The sequence below is a fragment of the Eschrichtius robustus genome, chromosome 4 (assembly GCF_028021215.1).
Source record: "Eschrichtius robustus isolate mEscRob2 chromosome 4, mEscRob2.pri, whole genome shotgun sequence".
Lineage (NCBI taxonomy): Eukaryota > Metazoa > Chordata > Mammalia > Artiodactyla > Eschrichtiidae > Eschrichtius > Eschrichtius robustus.
Window position 1 is genome coordinate 122,973,973 of NC_090827.1, and position 19,656 is coordinate 122,993,628.

Genomic DNA, 19,656 nt, shown 5'->3' on the forward strand with positions numbered 1-19,656 from the left:
TAAATGATAACTTCTATGAAGTACCTAGCATAGTGCCTGGCATATAGAAAGCTCTCAAATTTTTTATATTTATGATTGTACTGCTACTATTAGAGATGGCTTGGATGTATACATCTTAGCTACTCATAAACATGGAAGTCATTATTGTGATTTCTATCATCTTGAGCTTTTCATTCAGAGGCAGTAGGTTTGGGCAGATAACAGATCTTTCAACAGCCAACTTTGCACCTGGAATCTCCTCCAAACGTCATCTACCACACTCTAGGCTAAAGAATTCAATCTCACTTAGGCAAGATTATCTAACAGAGTTTAGTTATTTAACCTAACAAGTTAACCAAGTTTGTCTTCCTTGTCCTTCTGTCCTTCCAACCCATTACTTTTCTCTCTTATCTTCTTATGCTTTTCAGCTCCAGTACTGCTTTGACTAATTTATGTTTCCTTTTCTCTTTCATCCAGCATCAACTGAACTGATTTAGGGTGACCTGGCCATGTTTTACTAATCCACCAATTCAACAAATATTTACTCAGTACCTAAGTGGTCCTTGAATTTAAGTATCACTCTGTGCACGGAACTCCAGGACCTGACTTTGGGAAAAGGCAGAATCTGAATGTTTACATAAGATGAGGAAAAAGAATGAAAAGAAGACACAGCTACCTAAAAAATAGCTGAGATGCAAGAAGCCCTTTGGTTAGGAGAGAGAGACTGTGCACACAACAGGAAGAAGCCACAGACTCAGTGGCAAAGGGTGAGTTTTTCCATCACAAGCACACCTCTTTCCCAAACGCTCTCTCCTCGAAAGCTGCTGACAGAGCTTTGGCAAAGGATCGTCCTCCCGCTGGCTGATAAGCTAAGCCCTGTTTTATATTTAACTCACTCCAGTAGGAGGGGTGGAGTGGGGGATGCGTTGTTTGTAAGAGGAGCCGTGACAATATTCTCGTCAGTCCTCTTCCTCCAGCTCAGCTCCTCTTCTGGAGTCCTTACCCCACCCCCTTGTTTCCACATTCATCCTTGAGTGTCTAGTGGGAACGTGAAGGGAGAGGAAAAGACTCAAGCAGCCAGAGAGAGAGAGGTGTGGGAAAGGCGAAAGCAGGCTGCCAAACCAGGGAATTCCTTCCAATTGAAAAAGGAAGACTGCTGACGTTAGTCAGTTAAATTTAACAATCTTTTATGTGTAACATTTGACTTTGGAAACAAAAATGATCTTGGAGGAGGGAGAAGGCTCTAAGAGATATTGCATTAAAAGGAAACATGTGGCCATTATCTGTGCGGTGGTGGTGGGTGTCGGATTAATAGTAGGACTTTCCGTGGGCTTGACCAGATCGTGTGACTCTACCGACGGAGGACAGGGCACAACCCAGGCTCCTTCCCACAGGCCTCCCACTTTGAGCCCTCCACAGGACCAGGGGGTCTGCCCTGCCAGTGAAGATGAAAGTGGAGGCTGGAAAAATTTCAGGCTGCCGGACTTCATCAACCCAGTGCACTACGACCTGGAGGTGAAGCCCCTGTTGGAGGAGGACACGTACACGGGCAGTGTGAACATCTCCATCAACGTGAGCTCACCCACCCGGAACCTGTGGCTGCACCTCCGGGAGACGAGGATCACCCAGCTCCCGGTGCTGAGGAAGCCTTCTGGGGAGCAGGTGAAAGTCAGGCGGTGCTTCGAATACAAAAAGCAGGAGTATGTGGTGGTGGAGACAGAAGAAGAGCTTGCACCCAATGATGGCAAGGGTCTCTACCACTTGACCATGGAGTTCGCCGGCCAGCTGAACGGCTCACTCGTGGGGTTTTATAGAACAACATACGTGGAGAAAGGACAAATCAAGTAAATTTTTTTTTTTTTTTGCTTTATTTCTCCAAAGCTATATATTTGCTTTCCATTTCTTCTCCTTCCTTTTCACTTTCCACCTTTCAATTATATTGATGGTCTGATCTTTATCTAAACTTGGTTTCATTTCTGCCTGTTCATCTGGGAAGCAAAAATTCTTGCCATTTTATATTTTCAAAGCCTATCACAAAATTTGAAAGTATTGAATGAGCTGCATGGAGTCTAAAAAATCAGTGTAAGTCCTTTATTTCATCAGGAAAAATCATAATATACTGCATTCTATCCTTAATATTTACATAAACTACCTCCAACTTTAAAAATACATGTGTCTGGTAAATTTCACTGGTGATATTCTTGGGCTATATGGCAATGATTTTAAAGTGAACTTTTAAAATGATATCACACTAAATTTAAGTGAAAATCAGTAAATATCAATTATAATTTTGTCTGTTTTATTGGAGAAGAAACATTGAAAGAGTATGTAAAATCCATGCAATTGTCTTTGTGTTTTCATTTAGGAAGGAAGGTAGGACTATGTCTTTTTAATCTCATATGGCCAGAACCATGTTTTACAGATAAGCTTTCAATACTCATTGAGTCCATACATTAGTGGTAGCACATGGATAAATCTTCAGGCTTATTATCTATCATGCAGTATGCAATGGTTATGCTAAGCCTTTTGTGACATAAAAGATATATTAAGCAATTAAGAACATAAATATATCCCCCCCACACAGCCCTCCTAGTATACATGTATATATACTTGCATTCCCTGAGTCTAGCCAAATGGTCTTGCCTTGTCGCTCAATCAGAGGCTATTACTAGAGCTTTGTCAAAGGCATAAACTCTCTCAATGAACTCAAAAAACCTTCACTCTGTGGGTGTGGTCCTTGCATCAGAGAGGAAGGCTACACCTGAGGTACCACTGAACTTGAAACTGCTTTGACCTTTGCCTACTTAGATTCTGAACAAGTAAATGATTAAGAAACCTTATGTCACTGTTCAGAGTGAGACTGAGGCCAGCCCTCTGAATATTCCTTTCCTATGTTGTTTTAAGCATTTTATAGAGCAAGGCAAATCTTTTGGTCAAAATTCTTCCTATTGTTTGTCAGAGAGACCCAGGGATTAAAATAAAATATTATACATTCTTATCTCACTGTGCAGTGCAGCAATAAACTAAGCAGAAATGATAGTCTGACAAAATATTTGGAGGGATCATGTTCATATAGATACTGTATCTTAATATTACTTGCAAAAAACAAGCTTCTTTATTGTTTACATATTCTTTCTGTTTATAAAAATTACAAATGTTGAAAGCATAGAAAATTATAAAAAGGAAAAAAAGAACGTATAAATAATTTCACCACCCAGTGGTTAGCCCTGTTAAAACACTAATGTATATTCTAATTGTTTTTAGGTAATCAAAATTGTAATTATATTATGTCTACATATCTCTCTGTCCATATACCTTTTAACTGAATATATTGTAAGCATTTCCCTTTGTTAAATATTTTCAAGAATCTGATTTTAAAGACTGTGTAATATTCTACTGCATGAATGCAGTTATTTTTTTAAAACCAATTCCCTAATGTTGGACATTCAAGTAGCTTCCAGTATTTTATTACTATAAACAAGTCAGAAAGAACATAGTTGTAAGTACCTCTGTAAGTGTGTATCTGTTTATTTTCTCATGTTAGGATATAGTCCGAAAAATAGAATTGCTGGGTCAAAGGGTACAAATATGTCAAGGAACATGTAACATTTATTTTGTTTAATTATTTCATAAATAAGACACATTCACTACAGAAAACTTGAGAAACAGAAAATTATAAGAAAAAAAATCCATCTATAAGTACATCATTCAAGCATAGTCATTGTTAGCATTTAGGCAGACATTCTTCTAGTTATTTTTTCTGGATACAGATAAACATGGCATTATTATGCTGTATATAGTATTGTGCAACATGTTTTTAAAATATGTCAACACTTTAACATGTAATTTGGTATTCTTCCACAAATGACTTAATGGATATATGATAGCCCATTGTATCAATATAATGTTAATTCATTCAACTTTCCCATTAGATTTGGGCACTTAAATTGCTTCTACTTTTTTACCTATAAACACCTATAAAATGTAATGAACAGCCTTATAAAAAACTATGAATAGTATTTTCTAATATTTCTATAGGAAATTTCTTAGGAAATTGGCTCAAACTACACATGCACAAGTGCATGCATGTGTGTGTATATATACACACATCTACACATATATAACACATGTGCATGCACATATGTATATGTGTGTGTCTCCAAACTGACTTTCAAAAATATGTCCCAAATTACATTTCCACAAACAATGAATGAAAGAACTTATTTCTCTGAGCCTTACTAACAATAAGATGATTTTTTTAAGTGTTTGCAATTTGGTAAAGGAATAATACTCTAAAGAATATCTACCTTCAAGAGATTCTAAAAATCTGTTAGTGTAAAGTGAAAACAAGTCAAAACTTTTAAATGATTATTGCTAAGAGTTTAAAACTGCTTTTTGGGTTGTGAAAACAACAGAAATTGCATCTGAGTAAAGCCATCAAAAAACTTTATAAAATTCTATACACTACAGGAAGGCCAAAAAATATGGAACACAGTTCCATTAATAAGTTTCTGTTATGTATTTTATAAGTACAAAAAATTACTATATGCTAAAATATATATTATTCATTCTAACTCTTTGGATTATTTTACTGTATGAGTTAGTTTTATGATAAGATATATACTTGAGAGAGGACATTCTGAAACTTAACTGTCTTAGTTGTTAAAATACTCAGAAATACTAAATGACGCAAGGTTGGGGAGGAAGGCTGGTGCTCAGTTAGGCTCCCATGGAGGACTGGTGTCACCAGGTTTGTCTGTTTTCATTGGTAGCAGTTGAGGCTCTCACATTACACAGGATGCAGCCAGTTTTGCACTGCACACATGGTTTTGGAATGGTTCTGGAACATACTCAATAACCTCATTTAGGCTCAATGGAATACTTTTTGTTTTTCTTATTATGAAATATTTCAAGCATATGAGAAAAGTGCATTGTTTTCTTTCAAGCCTGTGAATAACATTTTGACAATGCAGGCCTCTAGTGGGTCTCATCTACAGAGTGCAGAGGAGGGCCACAAGAGTGAGTTCAGAGGGAACAGCACCATCCTTTCATATTATAGAGTGAACTTTGTAATATTTGATGCTCACACAATTTCAAATGCCATCAGAGTAATGCATTTTATGTATACCATCAAGATTATACTTTCCAACCCTTCTGCCTTATTGTAAAATTAACTCCAGGATTGAGTATATGCGGTATGGGATATGACCGTCACAACCACAATGCAAATAAACATTAGTGCACTCAATAGTAAACAAAATTACTTGATTTCTGTAAATACAACCGACACTTGAACTTCACGGAGAAGAGACAACTATCTGAGCTTCTTTCTCTCAAAATTCAGAGGCAAATGGAGACTTGGAGAGAAAGGTAGAGCCAGTTTAGAGTTCCCCAGCCATAATAACCGTATCATCTCACTGGGGAGAGAGCTATAGTGAGGCTCAGAAGAAAGTTTGGGAAACTTAACAGCCACTTTTCCTACTCTCTGGTCTGTTCCTTCGGGTCTGAGGAAAACCGAAGGACTGGAACCTTTGGAATGTTTTCCTGCCCACACCACCAAACCACTTCAACACTCTTTCTCAATAGTTATGTAGGATTTCCAGTTGTTCTCTTCTCAGAGTTCCCCTCTACTCATATCTCCAAAGTATGTAACAATATTCTCTTCTCTCCAAGGTTCAGCATTTCCTTCTCTGCATTTGGATTGCTCTTACACAGCATTTCCTAATTATCTGTTCCACAGAGTTCTAGTTGCATGGGATATTAATAGATATTGCCAGAAAAATGCAAGGGAGGAATTCTGTGGCCAAATTTCTTTGGGAAATAATACTAAACACAAAATTATGTTAAAGTTTTTTAAACTTAAAAGTTTTTTTAAATGGTGGGACTTTTCAGAGACTTTTATATGATAATGTTCATTAGGAACCTCTAGAAGCTGCCATAGTATGCAGTTTCCCAACTGCATGAGACTGTAGAATCTTCTGTGGGTCCCTGAGAGTAGGGTCCCTGTGTCTCTCTTGTTCACTACCTAGCACACGGAGAGAACTTAATGATTATTAAATGAATATATAGAAATTTTCATATAGGCTCTCACACTAGTGTCCTCTGGAACATGCTGGGACGTGCTGCATCACCACAGCCCCTTTCCCATAGAGGAATCCAATTTCCACCAATGACACCTCCACCTTCCCACTCAGTCAGGATGGAAAACTTCCCTTGGTTCCTTTTCTCCCCATCTTGTCAAAGGCAACAGGAGTCAGTAGAATCTTTTTTTGACTTAGGAATGCAGTCGTCATACTTTAAGGACTGAGAACCATTGGAATTGACAGGAATTGCAACAAGAATTTAAAAGAGGGACAGATGGTTTCCGGTTTGGGTTTTCTGGGTTTTTACAGCATTGCTGGGATTGAAGCTGAATTTTGATGTAATGGTGGGATTTCAATAGGCAGAGGCAAGCAAGAAGGTAAAAGCAGGCAAACAGGAAAGGCACTAGGTCAAAAAAGCATAGTAGGGAGAAGAAATAAGTTTGTAGGAGAGGTTTATATGAAGAGGCTAGATAGAGAGAACTCTGGAAAACCCATAGGAAAAAAAAAGTAAGGATAATTAATGACAGGCATTATGCAGGAAAAGTTAACCAATGACTATTTACATGGGGAGGAAAGAACTAAATCTATACATGAGTATATGAGAGAAACTGCAGTTATCCAGGAAAGAGAAGATGATGAAGATCAGGTAGGACAGTGATTTCAGGACAGACAGAAGAGAACATAATGGAGAAAATAGCTTGCAGGTAATGTAGTCAGGATTTGCAGACTGACTGGCTATGGGGAAGAGATGAGTTATAGATCTAGGATGCTCCAGATATCTGATCTGATAGCCCACACCTTTCACTGATATTGAAAATAGAAAAACCAGGTTTAGAAGGGAAGGTCATGAGTTCCGTGGCAGATGTGTTGAATGCCTGTCAGACATCTAGGAAGAGATGTCTAGTAGGCATTTGGATAATTAAATCTGAAGCACAAGGTTAGGGCTTGTGATAAAGATTTAAGAGTTAAGTGGAAACAGAGCAGAAATCATTGAGATGGTCATAATTAAGTGCGTGTGTGTGTGCATCTGTGTGCACGTGTGCGTGCATTATATCCTCACGCACAGATATGTATCCTCATTTGTAGTTTTGATCTTGAAATTTCATTGTATGTCAGTTTATTCATTATATTGATATGTCGAGCTATCAGTATGCCCATTATCAATAAAGAACAGCTTCAGCAGGGGTGTCTTGTTTACTTGTTGCAGGATGAGTAGTAATTTCCTTTATTTTGGAAGCAAGGAAACAATAAGAAATTTTACTTGACCTTGAGTATCCTCTACATAGAAAAAATGCATTTGGAAAATAAATTTAAATAATTAATTGGTTCAAACCACCATAAAAATAGGTTGGAGTTTGAATAATCTAGATGGGTTGTCTTGCACTGATCAGCTCCTCTACTGAATTCTGGAACCCTTTACTAGTCTGCAAAGATACTTCATTGCGGCTGCCTCGCCTGCATCAGAAGTCTTTCATTTAAGTTTTTCACCCAGACCTTGTTGTTTATTTTGCTGGCTCAAGATATTAAACTGCTGAACATAGCCTGAGAGTCTTCATTGGAAACAGTACGCCAGATGATTTATGAGGTAATCAAGTAGTTGGTTTGTTTTAAGTTGATTCAGAGTGAACGGTTGGTGCTTGCAATCATCACTTCCTCTCTCTTCAGCTTTCTCTAAGGTCACCTTGATCTGATGCACTCAGAGAAGTCAGAGGAATGCCTTCCCTTTTGTAAATTAACAAGCTACACAGAATTATATTTTTAATGTGCTGGGTCTAGTAAGTGACTTACAACACAGAGAGGCCCCTATGTAAAAATGGTTTACCTCAGCACATTTGCCTGGCATTATAATTATTTAGGACATACCCAAGAGTTACTCCTGAACATACTGTGAGATTAGCTGGGTCTTTTCCATTAATTTGCAAATCAATTCATCTAATTTTAAAAAGAAGTTTTAATCACTGAATAAAACCTCCCCAAAGAAGTTGTGATCTAAAATCGTTTTGTATTGCTATCTCATATACGTTGTTTCCAAATCTGCATATATTTAGAAAACTTCAGTAACTCTGGATGGAATTTAGCATATACAAATAGGGCCTTTTTAAATAATTGAAGTATAGTTGATTTATGATATTAGTTTCAGGTATACAACACAGTGATTCAATATTTTTATAGATTATACTCCATTTAAAGTTACTATAAAATATTGGCTATATTCCCTGTGCTGTACAATATATCCTTGTAGCTTATTTATTTTATACATAGTAGTTTGTACCTCTTAATCCCCTACCACATTTGCCCCTCCCCCCTTCCCTATCCCCACTGGTAACCACTAGTTTGTTATCTATATCTGTGAGTCTATTTCTGTTTTGTTATATTTGTTTGTTTATTTTTTAGATTCCACATATAAGTGATAACATACAGTATTTGTCTTTCTCTGTCTGACTTATTTCATTAAGCATAATGCCCTTCAGGTCTATGCATATTATTGCAAATGGCAGACTTTCATTCTTTTTTATGGCTGAGTAATATCCATTGTATACATAGATACTACATCCTCTTTATCCATTCATTTGTTGATGGACACTTAGGTTGCTTCCATATCTTGTCTATGAATAAGAGTGCATGTATCTTTTCAAATTAGTGTTTTCATTTTTTTTCAGATAGATACCCAGGACTGGAATTGCTGGGTTATATGGTAGTCCAATTTTTAGTTTTATGAGGAACCTCCATACTGTTTTCCATAGTGACTGTACCAATTTGCATTCCCACCAACAGTGTACCAGGGTTCCCTTTTCTCCACATCCTTACCAACATTTATTGTTTGTGTTTTTTGATAATAGCCATTCTGACAGGTGTGAGGCGATATCTCACTGTTTTGATTTACATTTCTCTGATGATTAGTGATGTTGAGCATATTTTTGTGTGCCTGTTCCCCATCTGTATGTCTTCTTTGGAAAACTGTCTATTCAGGTCTTCTGCCATTTTTATTCAGGTTGTTCATTTTTTGGGTATTGAGTTGTATAAGCTGTTTATATATTATGGATATTAACCCCTTACTGGTCATATCATTTGCTAATCTTTTCTCCCATTTAATAGGCTGTCTTTTTGTTTTGTTGATGATTCCCTTTGCTGTGCAAAAGCTTTTAAGTTTAATTAGATCCCATTTGTTTATTTTTTATTTTGTTTCCTTTGCCTTAGGAGACAGATCTAAAAAAACATTGCTACAATTTATGTGAAAGAGTGTTCTGCCTATGTTTTCTTCTAGGGGTTTTATGATTTCTGGTCTTACATTTAGGTCTTTAATTTATTTTGAGTTGATTTTTGTATATGGATGAGAAAATGTTCTAATTTCATTCTTTTACATGTAGCTGTCCAGGTTTCTGAGCACCATTTATTAAAGAAACTGTCTTTTCCCCGTTGTATAGTCTTGCCTCCTTTGTCATAGATTAATTGACTATAAGTGCATGTGTTTATTTCTGGGCTCTCTATTCTGTTCTATTGATCTACGTGTCTGATTTTGTGCCAGTATCATACTGTTTTGGTTACTGTAGCTTTGTAGTATAGTCTGAAGCCAGAGAGTGATATCTCCAGCTTTGTTCTCTTTTCTCAAGATTGCTTTGGCAAATTGGGGTCTTTTGTGGTTCCATATGAATTTCAGGATTATTTGTTCCAGTTCTGTGAGAAACGTCACGAGTATTTTGATAGGGATTGCATTAAATCTGTAGATTGCTTTGGGTAGTGTGGACATTTTAACAGTATCAATTCTTCTAATCCATGAACCTAGGATATCTTTCCATTTCTTTGCATCACCTTCAATTTCCTTCATCAATGTCTTATACTTTTCAGAGTATAGGTTTCTCACCTCCTTGGTTAAGTTTATTCCTAGGTATTTTATTCTTTTTGATGTGATTTTAAACAGGATTATTTTCTTGCTTTATCTTTCTTTTGGTTCATTATTAGTGTATAGAAAAGCAACAGATTTCTGTATACTAATCTTGTATCTTGCAAGTTTACTGACTTCATTTATTAGTTCTAACAGTTTTTTAGTGGAGACTTCAGGGTTTTCTATATATAGTATCATGCAAATAATGACAATTTTACTTATTTCTTTCTTATTTGGATGCCCTTTGTCTTCTCTTCTTGTATGATTGCTGTGGCTAGGATCTCCAATACTATGTAAATAATTGACAAGAATGGGCATCCTTGTCTTGTTCCTGATTTTAGAGGAAAAGCTTTCAGCTTTCCACCACTGAGTATGATGTTAGCTGTGGGTTTGTCATGTATGGGTTTTATTATGTTGAGATATGTTCCCTTTATACCAACTTCAGTGAGAGTTTTTATCATGAGTGGATGTTGAATTTTGTTAAATGCTTTTCCTACAGCTATTGAGATAATCATGTGATTTTTATGTTTCCTGTTGTTACTGTGGTGTATCACATTGATTGATTTGTGGATCTTGAACCATCACTGCATCCCTGGAATAAATCCTACTTGATCATGGTGTCTGATCCTTTTTATATATTGTTGAATTCAGTTTGCTGATATTTCATTAAGGATTTTTATATCTATATTCATCAGAGATATTGGTTTGTAATTTTCTTTTTTTGTAGTATTTTTGCCTACTTTCAGTATCAGAGTAATGGTGGCCTCATGGAGTGAATTTGGAAGTGTTCCCTCCTCTTCAATTTTTTTAGAATAGTTTGAGAAGGATAGATATTAGCTCTTCTCTATATGTTTGGTAGAATTCCCCTGTGACGCTATCTGGTCCTGGACTTTTGTTTGATAGGAGTTTTTTTTAGATTGGTCTGTTCAGATTGTCTATTTCTTCCTGATGCAGTCTTGGAAGATTTTATGTCTCTAGAAATTTATCCATTTCTTCTAGGTTGTCTAAGTTATTGCTTTATTGCTGTTCATAATATTCTCTTATTTTTTTAATCTCTGCTATATTGGTTGTAATTTCTCCTCTTTCATTTCTTATTTTGTTAATTTGGGTCCTCTCTCTTTTTTCTTGGTGAGCCTGGCTAAACACTTATAAAGTTTGTTTATCTTTCCAAAAAAACAGCTCTTGGTTTTATTGATCTTTTCTATTTTTTTTCAGTGTCTATTTATTTCCTTTCGGATCTTTATTATTTCCTTCTTTCTGCTGACTTTGGGCTCTGTTTGTTCTTCTTTTTCTAAGTCTTTTAGTTGGTAGATTAGGTTATTTATGTGAGACTTTTCTTGTTTCTTGAGGTAAGCCTGTGTTGCTATAAATTTCTCTCTTAAAACTGCTTTTGAGGCATCCCATAGATTTTGGATAGTTATGTTTTTATTTCCATTTGTCTCAAGGTATTTTCTGATTTCCTCTTTGATTTCTTGATTGACCCATTGGTTTTTTAGTAGCATGTTGTTTAGTCTCCACCTGTTTGTGTTTTTCCTGTTTTTCTTCCTGTAAATGATTTCTACTTTCATACCACTGTAGTCAGAAAAAATGCTTGATATAATTCTTATCCTCTTAAATTTGTTGAGACTTGTTTTGTGGCCTAGCATACAATCTATCCTGGAGAATGTTGCATGGGCTCTTGAAAAGAATGTGTATTCTGCTGTTTTTGGATGGAATGTCCTGTAGATACATATTAAGTCCAACTGATCTAATGTGTCATTTAAGACCACTGATTTCTTAATGGTTTTCTATCTGATGATTCTATCTGGATGACTGTCCATTGATGTAAGTGGTGTGATCAAGTCCCCTACTATTATTGTATTATTGTCAATTTCTCCCTTTTTGTCTGTTAATCACACTCATATTCCCAAATTAGTTATCTGGCTTATTTCTGAGGTGTGACTAAACTGACACATTCTTGCAGAGAATGACCTTTCCTCTTCCTTTGCCTGGGGAAGAAATCAGAATCAAGAGGAATTCAAAAGAAAAAAGCAGCTGACTAAACATGGGGTTGGAGCCTCATGGATCTTCTTATAAATCCTTAGTACACTGGGGAAGTGTACAGGCTTCTTTATATTCTGATGCATTTGCAATTCACTACAGTCTACATGTGTTAGAAACTTCAATTGATTAGTTAAACTGTTATCACAAAAACTAATCAGTAATACTGAAGAATAAATTCTTGGCTGGGACTTTTTGGGTAACTTTATTTTGAAATAATTTCAAACTTAACAGAACAGTTACAAGAACACTACAAGGAACTCCTAGGAACACTACCAATTGTTTACATTCTGTCCTATTTCCTCTCTCCCTAGCAACCTCATGTCTCTGTCTCTCTCTCGACCTTTAGAGTATATTGAAACATTGTCTCCCTTTACCTCTTCACATTCAATATATATTTCTTAAGTACAGGGACAGTTTCTAACATAACCACAGTACAGTTATCAGAATCAGAACATTTAACATTGATATGATAATAATCTAATCCACAGTCATAATCAAATTTCATCAATTAACCCAGTATTTTTTTCCCAGTCCAGTATCCAGTTTGGATTCATGCAATGCATTTAATGTCATGCCTTTTTCGACTCCTTTAAACTGGAACAGTCCCTTGCCTTTCTTTGTCTTTCACAACCTTGATATTTTTGAAGAGCACAGGCCAGTTATTTTGAGAATGTCCCTCAGTTTTAGTTTGTCTGATTTTCCTCATGATTTAAAAATGCAAGTTAAGCATTTTTGTCAGGAATTTCACAGAAGTGATACTTAGTCCCTCTCACGAAGTCACATCAGGAGACACATTATGTTGATTTGTACAATTATTAGTGATCTTTGATTACTTGCTTAAGGAGGTATCCAACAGTTTTCTTCATTGTAAAGTTATAATTTTTTTCTTTGTAAGTAATTTTCAGAGAAACTGTTTGAAACTATTCAGATACCCCTTTCCTCAACAAACTTCCATCCACTTTGTTTTGGCACCCACTGATGATTTTCTAAAGCCATCATTCCTCCTAAAATTATTAGTAGGCAATCTACTGTAAAGAAGGCTTTCCTTCACCCCACTTATTTATTTATTCATATGTTTTATCATGGATTCTTATTTTAATCAGTAGTTTATAATTCCATTACTTATTTTGATGTCCCCCCAGATCTGGCCAGGGGTAATCCCCTCAAGCTGGCTTTTGTGTCCTTTTAACTTATTCTTATGATTCTTTGAAAACTTCCTTACTTTTTGGCAAAGCAAGATGTTCCAGGATCATTTTGGACCTTTCCGATCCAGCACTGGAATCAGCCATTTTTATGAAGAGTTCTGGTTCCTTTTATTGGAGTGTGGTAATGGGAACTAGTTGTGCTCATTGCTACAAGCTTGTCATTTCCTCTAGTCCTGTTCAGCAGACAAAACTAGGAAATACATGTCTCTGTGTATTTTTATATCCATTTACATATATAGATACATGTGTATGTGAAAAATCATTGAATATACACTGAACCTGCAGTTACAGTTCAATACCAAGGTCTAGTCTTCCTTTTTTACAAGTTTATAACTCTCTTCCCCAGCTGTGAGAAACCTGCCTTCTGTTCTCCTCATTTTTTTTTCATTTGCTCAAGCTTGGGATACAGAGAAGATTGTTTCTGAACTGTTAACTCATGCCACTGCAACAATCCAAATCTAAACCTACTTACTGGAGCTCAATATTGATTTACAGTTATTTGTAGGTAAAATTTATATACATTAAATGCACACAACTAATGGGAACAATTCAATGAATTTTGACAAATGCACACATCTTTGTTAACCACACCCATAAAAAGGTATAGTTTTTTTTTTTAACATCTTTATTGGAGTATAATTGCCTTACAATGGTGTGTTAGTTTCTGCTTTATAACAAAATGAACCAGCTATACATAAGGTATAGATTTTTTCAGTCATCCCAGAAAGTTGTCCCCCTCAGTCAACAGTGTCCTAAAAGACAGCCCTTTTCCAGTTTTATTTTTTACAGATTAGTTTTTTTGGCTGAGTTTTTAACAACTAATTTTTGTATCCAGAGGGTTTTTAAAAGAAATTCAAAAATATTTTAATTTCTTGTAGTTGGATGTTGACCTATGACATATTATTTTTTAGATAAGTTAATGTATATAATGCATCCTTGAACCCAAATGAAATGAAGACACTTACCATGGCCTCTGCTGACCCCTTAGTCCCTCCAGTTCACTGTACTTCAGCTACACTGGACATCTTTCAGGTCCTCAACCATATTAAATTCTCTTCCACTTTAGAGACTGTGCACTTGCTGTTCCCTCTGTTAAGGAAACATATTTTCCCTAATCTTCACCTGTCTGGGTTTTTCTCATCATCCGGATCTCAGCAAACCATCACCTACTCCAAGAGACTGTCCCTGACTACTCTACCTAATATTGCTCACCACTTTTCCTGAGTCATTCTCTGTCGCTTCCCCTGTTTTATTTTCTATATAGCTCTTATCGCTCTCCTTATTTATTTATTTGTTTATTCTTTGTTATTCCCTCAGAATCTAGAATAATGCCTGGTAAATGTGTGTGTGTGTGTGTAGGAAGGGGTTCAATTAATATTTATTGGATCAATGAACAATGTAACAATTTGTTATTCTTTGTGAAATACCTTCCTTAGTCTCTGAGAATTCTGAAGGATGAAATACTTTCCTTACACAAATTATTAATGAATATGTCAACATTTCTTTCCTTTTACACTTTTTACTCGCTTACTCTTCTAATGAGCAAATGTACAATATCTTACTGTAATATAACTACATGTAAAAAGTTTACATTCATTGATTTTTTTTGAGCAATTACTCAGAAAAAAATATTTCCACTTTGAAATGATGGAAACATTAAACATTAACATTTTAGCTTAATAAGCATTAAGTTAGAGCCATAAAGGAATACTGTCTCTTTCCAAAAGTGGACTTTAAACCTGGCCAAAGGTTGCTTCACTGGGAGATTGCTCAGGGGCTGACTTTGCATGAAAATGAAAACTAAGGGATTTGTCCCTGGTGTAACATAAGTAAGAAAGAATGTACTATTAGGGACAGGAGCTGTGGACTCTGGAATACACTCCTCTACTCCGTGACAGGACACAGCTGTTCACACTCACAAGGACAGGTACAAGCAAGCCTTTGAGTTTGGCTTCGTGTTTATCTACTTGTCGCTTGATGGCTTTAGGATGGAAAGAGTGATAGCTCAGAATTGGATTGATTTTTGCTCATTTAGAGTTCACAGATTTTTAGTTATGGCAACAAAATACCTAACTACTCATATAAAATATCTGAAGCAGTTTCTGAATTTTCATTTATTTGTTAACCTAACAATTCCAGGAAAGACTTCGACAACTATTTGATAGTTTTCTGGATGGAAACTCATTTTAAGAAATGCAGTAGTTATAATTACATAGCTGATTCTTTTCTATAGGAATAGAAACATAGGGGCTATCAGCAGAGGCAACATATATTTTGTTTGTGTGTTTATTTCTAAGGAGCATAGCAGCCACTGATCATGAACCAACAGATGCCAGGAAATCCTTCCCTTGTTTTGATGAGCCCAACAAAAAGGCAACTTATACAATATCTATCGTCCACCCCAAAGAATATAAGGCACTTTCAAATATGCCAGTGGAGGTGAGTATTTTAAATTTTTTCATTTATGCAGATAGTCTGTTTATAATATCAGGTAAATTACCTGCTTTGCTATGAAAGAACCTACTGAATTCTAAAATAAATGTGCTCTAATAGCTTATTTAGAGGCTTGAAAATACATTTGGGCAATCTCTTTTCTTTGAGTACTAGACATCTTTAATTCAAGATATCACATTCCAGTCAAAACACCATGTTAGGTTTTCTAAGCAAGAATGGATACAGTAGACATACATTAGCTGGGTTCTGCTTAAATGAAAGAAGCCCCTAATCATGACAAATTAAAGGCAAACTAATGGAATTACAGATTTTAAAATATTCAAGGGCCTAATTACTATTATTGGTTTTCAGTTGAATATAAACCCAGTTTTTAATATAGGGCTACTACAAAAAATCATCACTTAAATATTGGAATATAGCCACAACTCCAGGAAACACCATGCCCATAGGTATTCTAGTGAACAAGAAGTACTCATTAAATGTTAAAAAAAAAAAAAGGCTACAATAAGTTCTGTTTGTATAATTATTAACATGACTCTTTCCTCTGTTACTGCTCCTCATCTCCAGAATGGGTAACTCAGTTAACTAAAGCATCATTACCTCAAGGTTGAGGTTTATTATTCCTTATACCTTTGACATGTAAAAGGGTGAAGCTCATCCTTAGATATAATTGTCACCTACCTAATACCAGAAGAGCACTGTGCCTACATTACATCTCCCATCTTTCTGATCCACTATGTGAACTATCATCACTGAAATTCATCCTCTTTAATTACAAATATTCCTCGAAAAAGCAAACCAAAGCTGTAAGAAGGTTAAAAAGTAAACTGTTGGTGTAAGCTTATCAACTTTTCTTCTGGTGTCAGACACCTGGGCAATTGGGTTTTGATTGGAGAAGAAAGAGGAAAGGATAAACCTAAGCTATGACACTCTAATCCAGAAGACTGGATCAGAATAAAATGCCATCAGAATTTTTTGGCATGGAACGGAGAAAATGAAGGTGGGAGGAGTAAGAATGCAAACTTTACTAACCTCCGTTTATGGTTTCCTCACATGACCTTTTTGTTTTGCAGAGTATATACTTCTTCACTTTCACCTAGTTCCAGAAACTAGTCCTGGAAGAAGGTGAATAATCTGGGTCCTTAGGAGATCGAAACTACTACTAGGTTTTTATCATAGAGTAACTTTGCTGGGGCTCCAACTCTTCTCTATAAGCATGTGCACATAACATGCTTGCCTTGTCGATGATGCATCAAGTTCTAGTCTAGCCTCCCTCTCTTAATCATTTTTTAAAGCTTTCCAGTGTAGAGTGACTCACTGTGTGGCTGCAGGGCATGTGGAAATGTTTAAACAATGGGTAGCAGGAGTTAGGCAACTATTCATGGATGAAGTATTAGGACTGATGACTGGCTGAGAGAGGAAGGCAAAGCTGGCATGGACAGAAAACCAGACAGATGGGGTCAGTAGTTGCATGAAGTAATGCAATCCTTCTCTCTCTCCATGGTAACCAAAGCAGTGACTTTAGTGACCATACCCTGGGTCTCAGATGGAGACAACCAGAGATGGAAAAGACAACATGACATCCTGCTATGCCTGGTACAGCTATTGCCCTCTCGCACATAGTCAAATCAGCAAATACCTGCTTAGTTCTTCCTGTGTGCAAGGCACTGAGCACTAGCCTTTTCTTCATTAAGAGGCCATAGTACCTGCTCAAATATTATGGCCAGGATTGTGTGTTTAATGTAGAAAGATAAACTCCTGTCCAGTTTATATCACAAAGTTGTATTTCTCCCTGAGAAACCTCATATGGTATATAGTTCAATCACTCTTTCACAGTACTAAAAATAAAATGAATTTTCCTCTAGTTTTTTTCAACATCACCAGTTAGGGGTAAAATTTCCTTTTACACCTAAGCTTTGACATAGGACTTCTGACTGGAAAGCTAGGTTTGGAGTAATTTTTTGTTTGTCTTGTCCATGATTGACCTTTTTATAAATAAAAGATTATCTTTTGCTTTCAATAGAAAGAAGAGTCGGTGGATGATAAATGGAATCGAACAACTTTCCAGAAGTCTGTTCCCATGAGCACTTACCTGGTGTGCTTTGCTGTACATCAATTTGACTCCGTAATGAGGATGTCAAATAGCGGCAAACCTGTGAGTACCATTATATATTTTTTAAATTTACCACCTATGCATTTGTGATTTTATAATTTTTTTGAATAGTTTTTTCTTTTTTCACACAACAGACCAGAAAAGCCCGTTAGTCACCAGGCTCTGTGAGCCTGATGATACACTGAATAATATAGAAAAATGTAAGCTGAAAGGACCCAGGTGAAAAATAAACAAACAAAACAGCCATAGGAATGGATAGTCTTGAATTATTTTAAGGTGAAAATTCACTATAAGTCCACAGCTAGCTCCTAAGTATATCAGCACAAAGGTATTAAATATTTGCACATATAGAGACTGTCATACAGAGTGAAGTAAGTCAGAAAGAGAAAAACAAATACCGTATATTAACGCATGTATGTGGAACCTAGAAAAATGGTACAGATGAACCGGTTTGCAGGGCAGAAGTTGAGACACAGAGGTAGAGAACAAACGTATGGACACCAAGGGGGGAAAACCACGGTGGGGTGGGGATGGTGGTGTGCTGAATTGGGCGATTGGGATTGATATGTATACACTGATGTGTATAAAACTGATGACTGATTTTAAAAAAAAATTGCGCATGCTTAATTTAGTAAAATGATTGGGTATATGTATTTGGGTGGGGTCCCAGATGAAGACCAGAGGGAGAGGAGGAAACCAGAGGGAAATGAATATCCTTCAAGTAACTAAGCACTGAGATGTTTGTGGTGCCATTCCAATATGTAATTCAACATAGGACAACAGCAAAGTATCAAAAAGCATTTTCTAAAAGTGTAAGAAAATACAAATAAGCTTTTTTTAAATCAAAATGATGAACTGAATAATTTTCTTTTGAAAAACTAAATACTTTTACCTAATTATTTTTCTCTTTTTGGGGGCCCCCATTTTGCTCATGCCCTGAACACTTGCTAAGCTAATGGTTAGTCTGCCTCTGTGATACATGTTATATATATAAAACATTATAATCTTTGCAATATAATTTTATAAGGAAGAAATCATCGCTCCCACTTTACAGATGAGAAAATTGAAATAATGAGTTTAATTAATTTGCTCAAGATCACCCAACTGGCAAGTGGTGGAGACTCAAATTCCAGATTCTTTTCAAACAATGTACCCTGCTAAACGTTCTGAAATGTGATATTCTGAAAAATATCTTTACCTCACTGGAGGGGAGAGATGCTCCTCCCTCCACCCCATTTACAGAAGACAGGCAACCAGAGTTTCCCTCCTGCAAAAACCTGTGGGGTTCTTTTCTTCAAAACTGAACAGAACCTTGCAGGAGAACTTAAAGGCATCTAATGTGAATGTCAATTCAAGGTAAATTCCACCTCTTTGGCATTTGACTGGCTCCCTACCCATTCACTCTAAATTGAAATCTAGCCCTTAACACCCAAGCACAAATGCTCCAGTACAATTTCCCACTCCAGAGAGAATTACAGGAAAACCACACTACTTATAGCTATTTGAAAGTAACATTGGTGGGAACCCACACCAGTCTCACAGTACTAAATTCTTAGAGCTAAACAGACAACCTAAGACAAACAGGCATATGAGGAAAACAAGCAACATAAAAGAGAAAATCCAAGACAAACAGAAAAGCACAGTGTGAGTAAATAAGAATAGTTAGGGAAACAAAAAAAAAAGCCATAAAAAATTAAACATTCTGACAACACAACCTTTAATTATTACACTCAGAGATTCAAGAAGATATGATCACCATAAAATAAGAACAGAAAACTATAATAAAACAATCAGAAATAGTAGTCAGAGTTTAAAAAAATAACTTCCAAAGCATGACCTTGCTCTAACCTCCAGGAACTTGTTGCTAATTCCTTCAAAAACCAGAGCCCAATAAGC

At 36.1% G+C, this 19,656-nt stretch overlaps 1 protein-coding gene across 1 annotated transcript in view; it reads left to right on the forward strand.

Moving 5' to 3' along the window:
* Positions 1-911: 911 nt before the first annotated feature.
* Positions 912-19,656, forward strand: part of ENPEP (glutamyl aminopeptidase) — a 105,451-nt gene continuing 86,706 nt past the window's right edge. Inside the window, exons 1-3 of the mRNA XM_068543309.1 lie at positions 912-1,823; positions 15,491-15,632; positions 17,671-17,802. Coding sequence (XP_068399410.1) covers positions 1,198-1,823; positions 15,491-15,632; positions 17,671-17,802 — 900 coding nt within the window. The 5' untranslated portion in view covers positions 912-1,197. The remainder of the gene's footprint in view (positions 1,824-15,490; positions 15,633-17,670; positions 17,803-19,656) is intronic.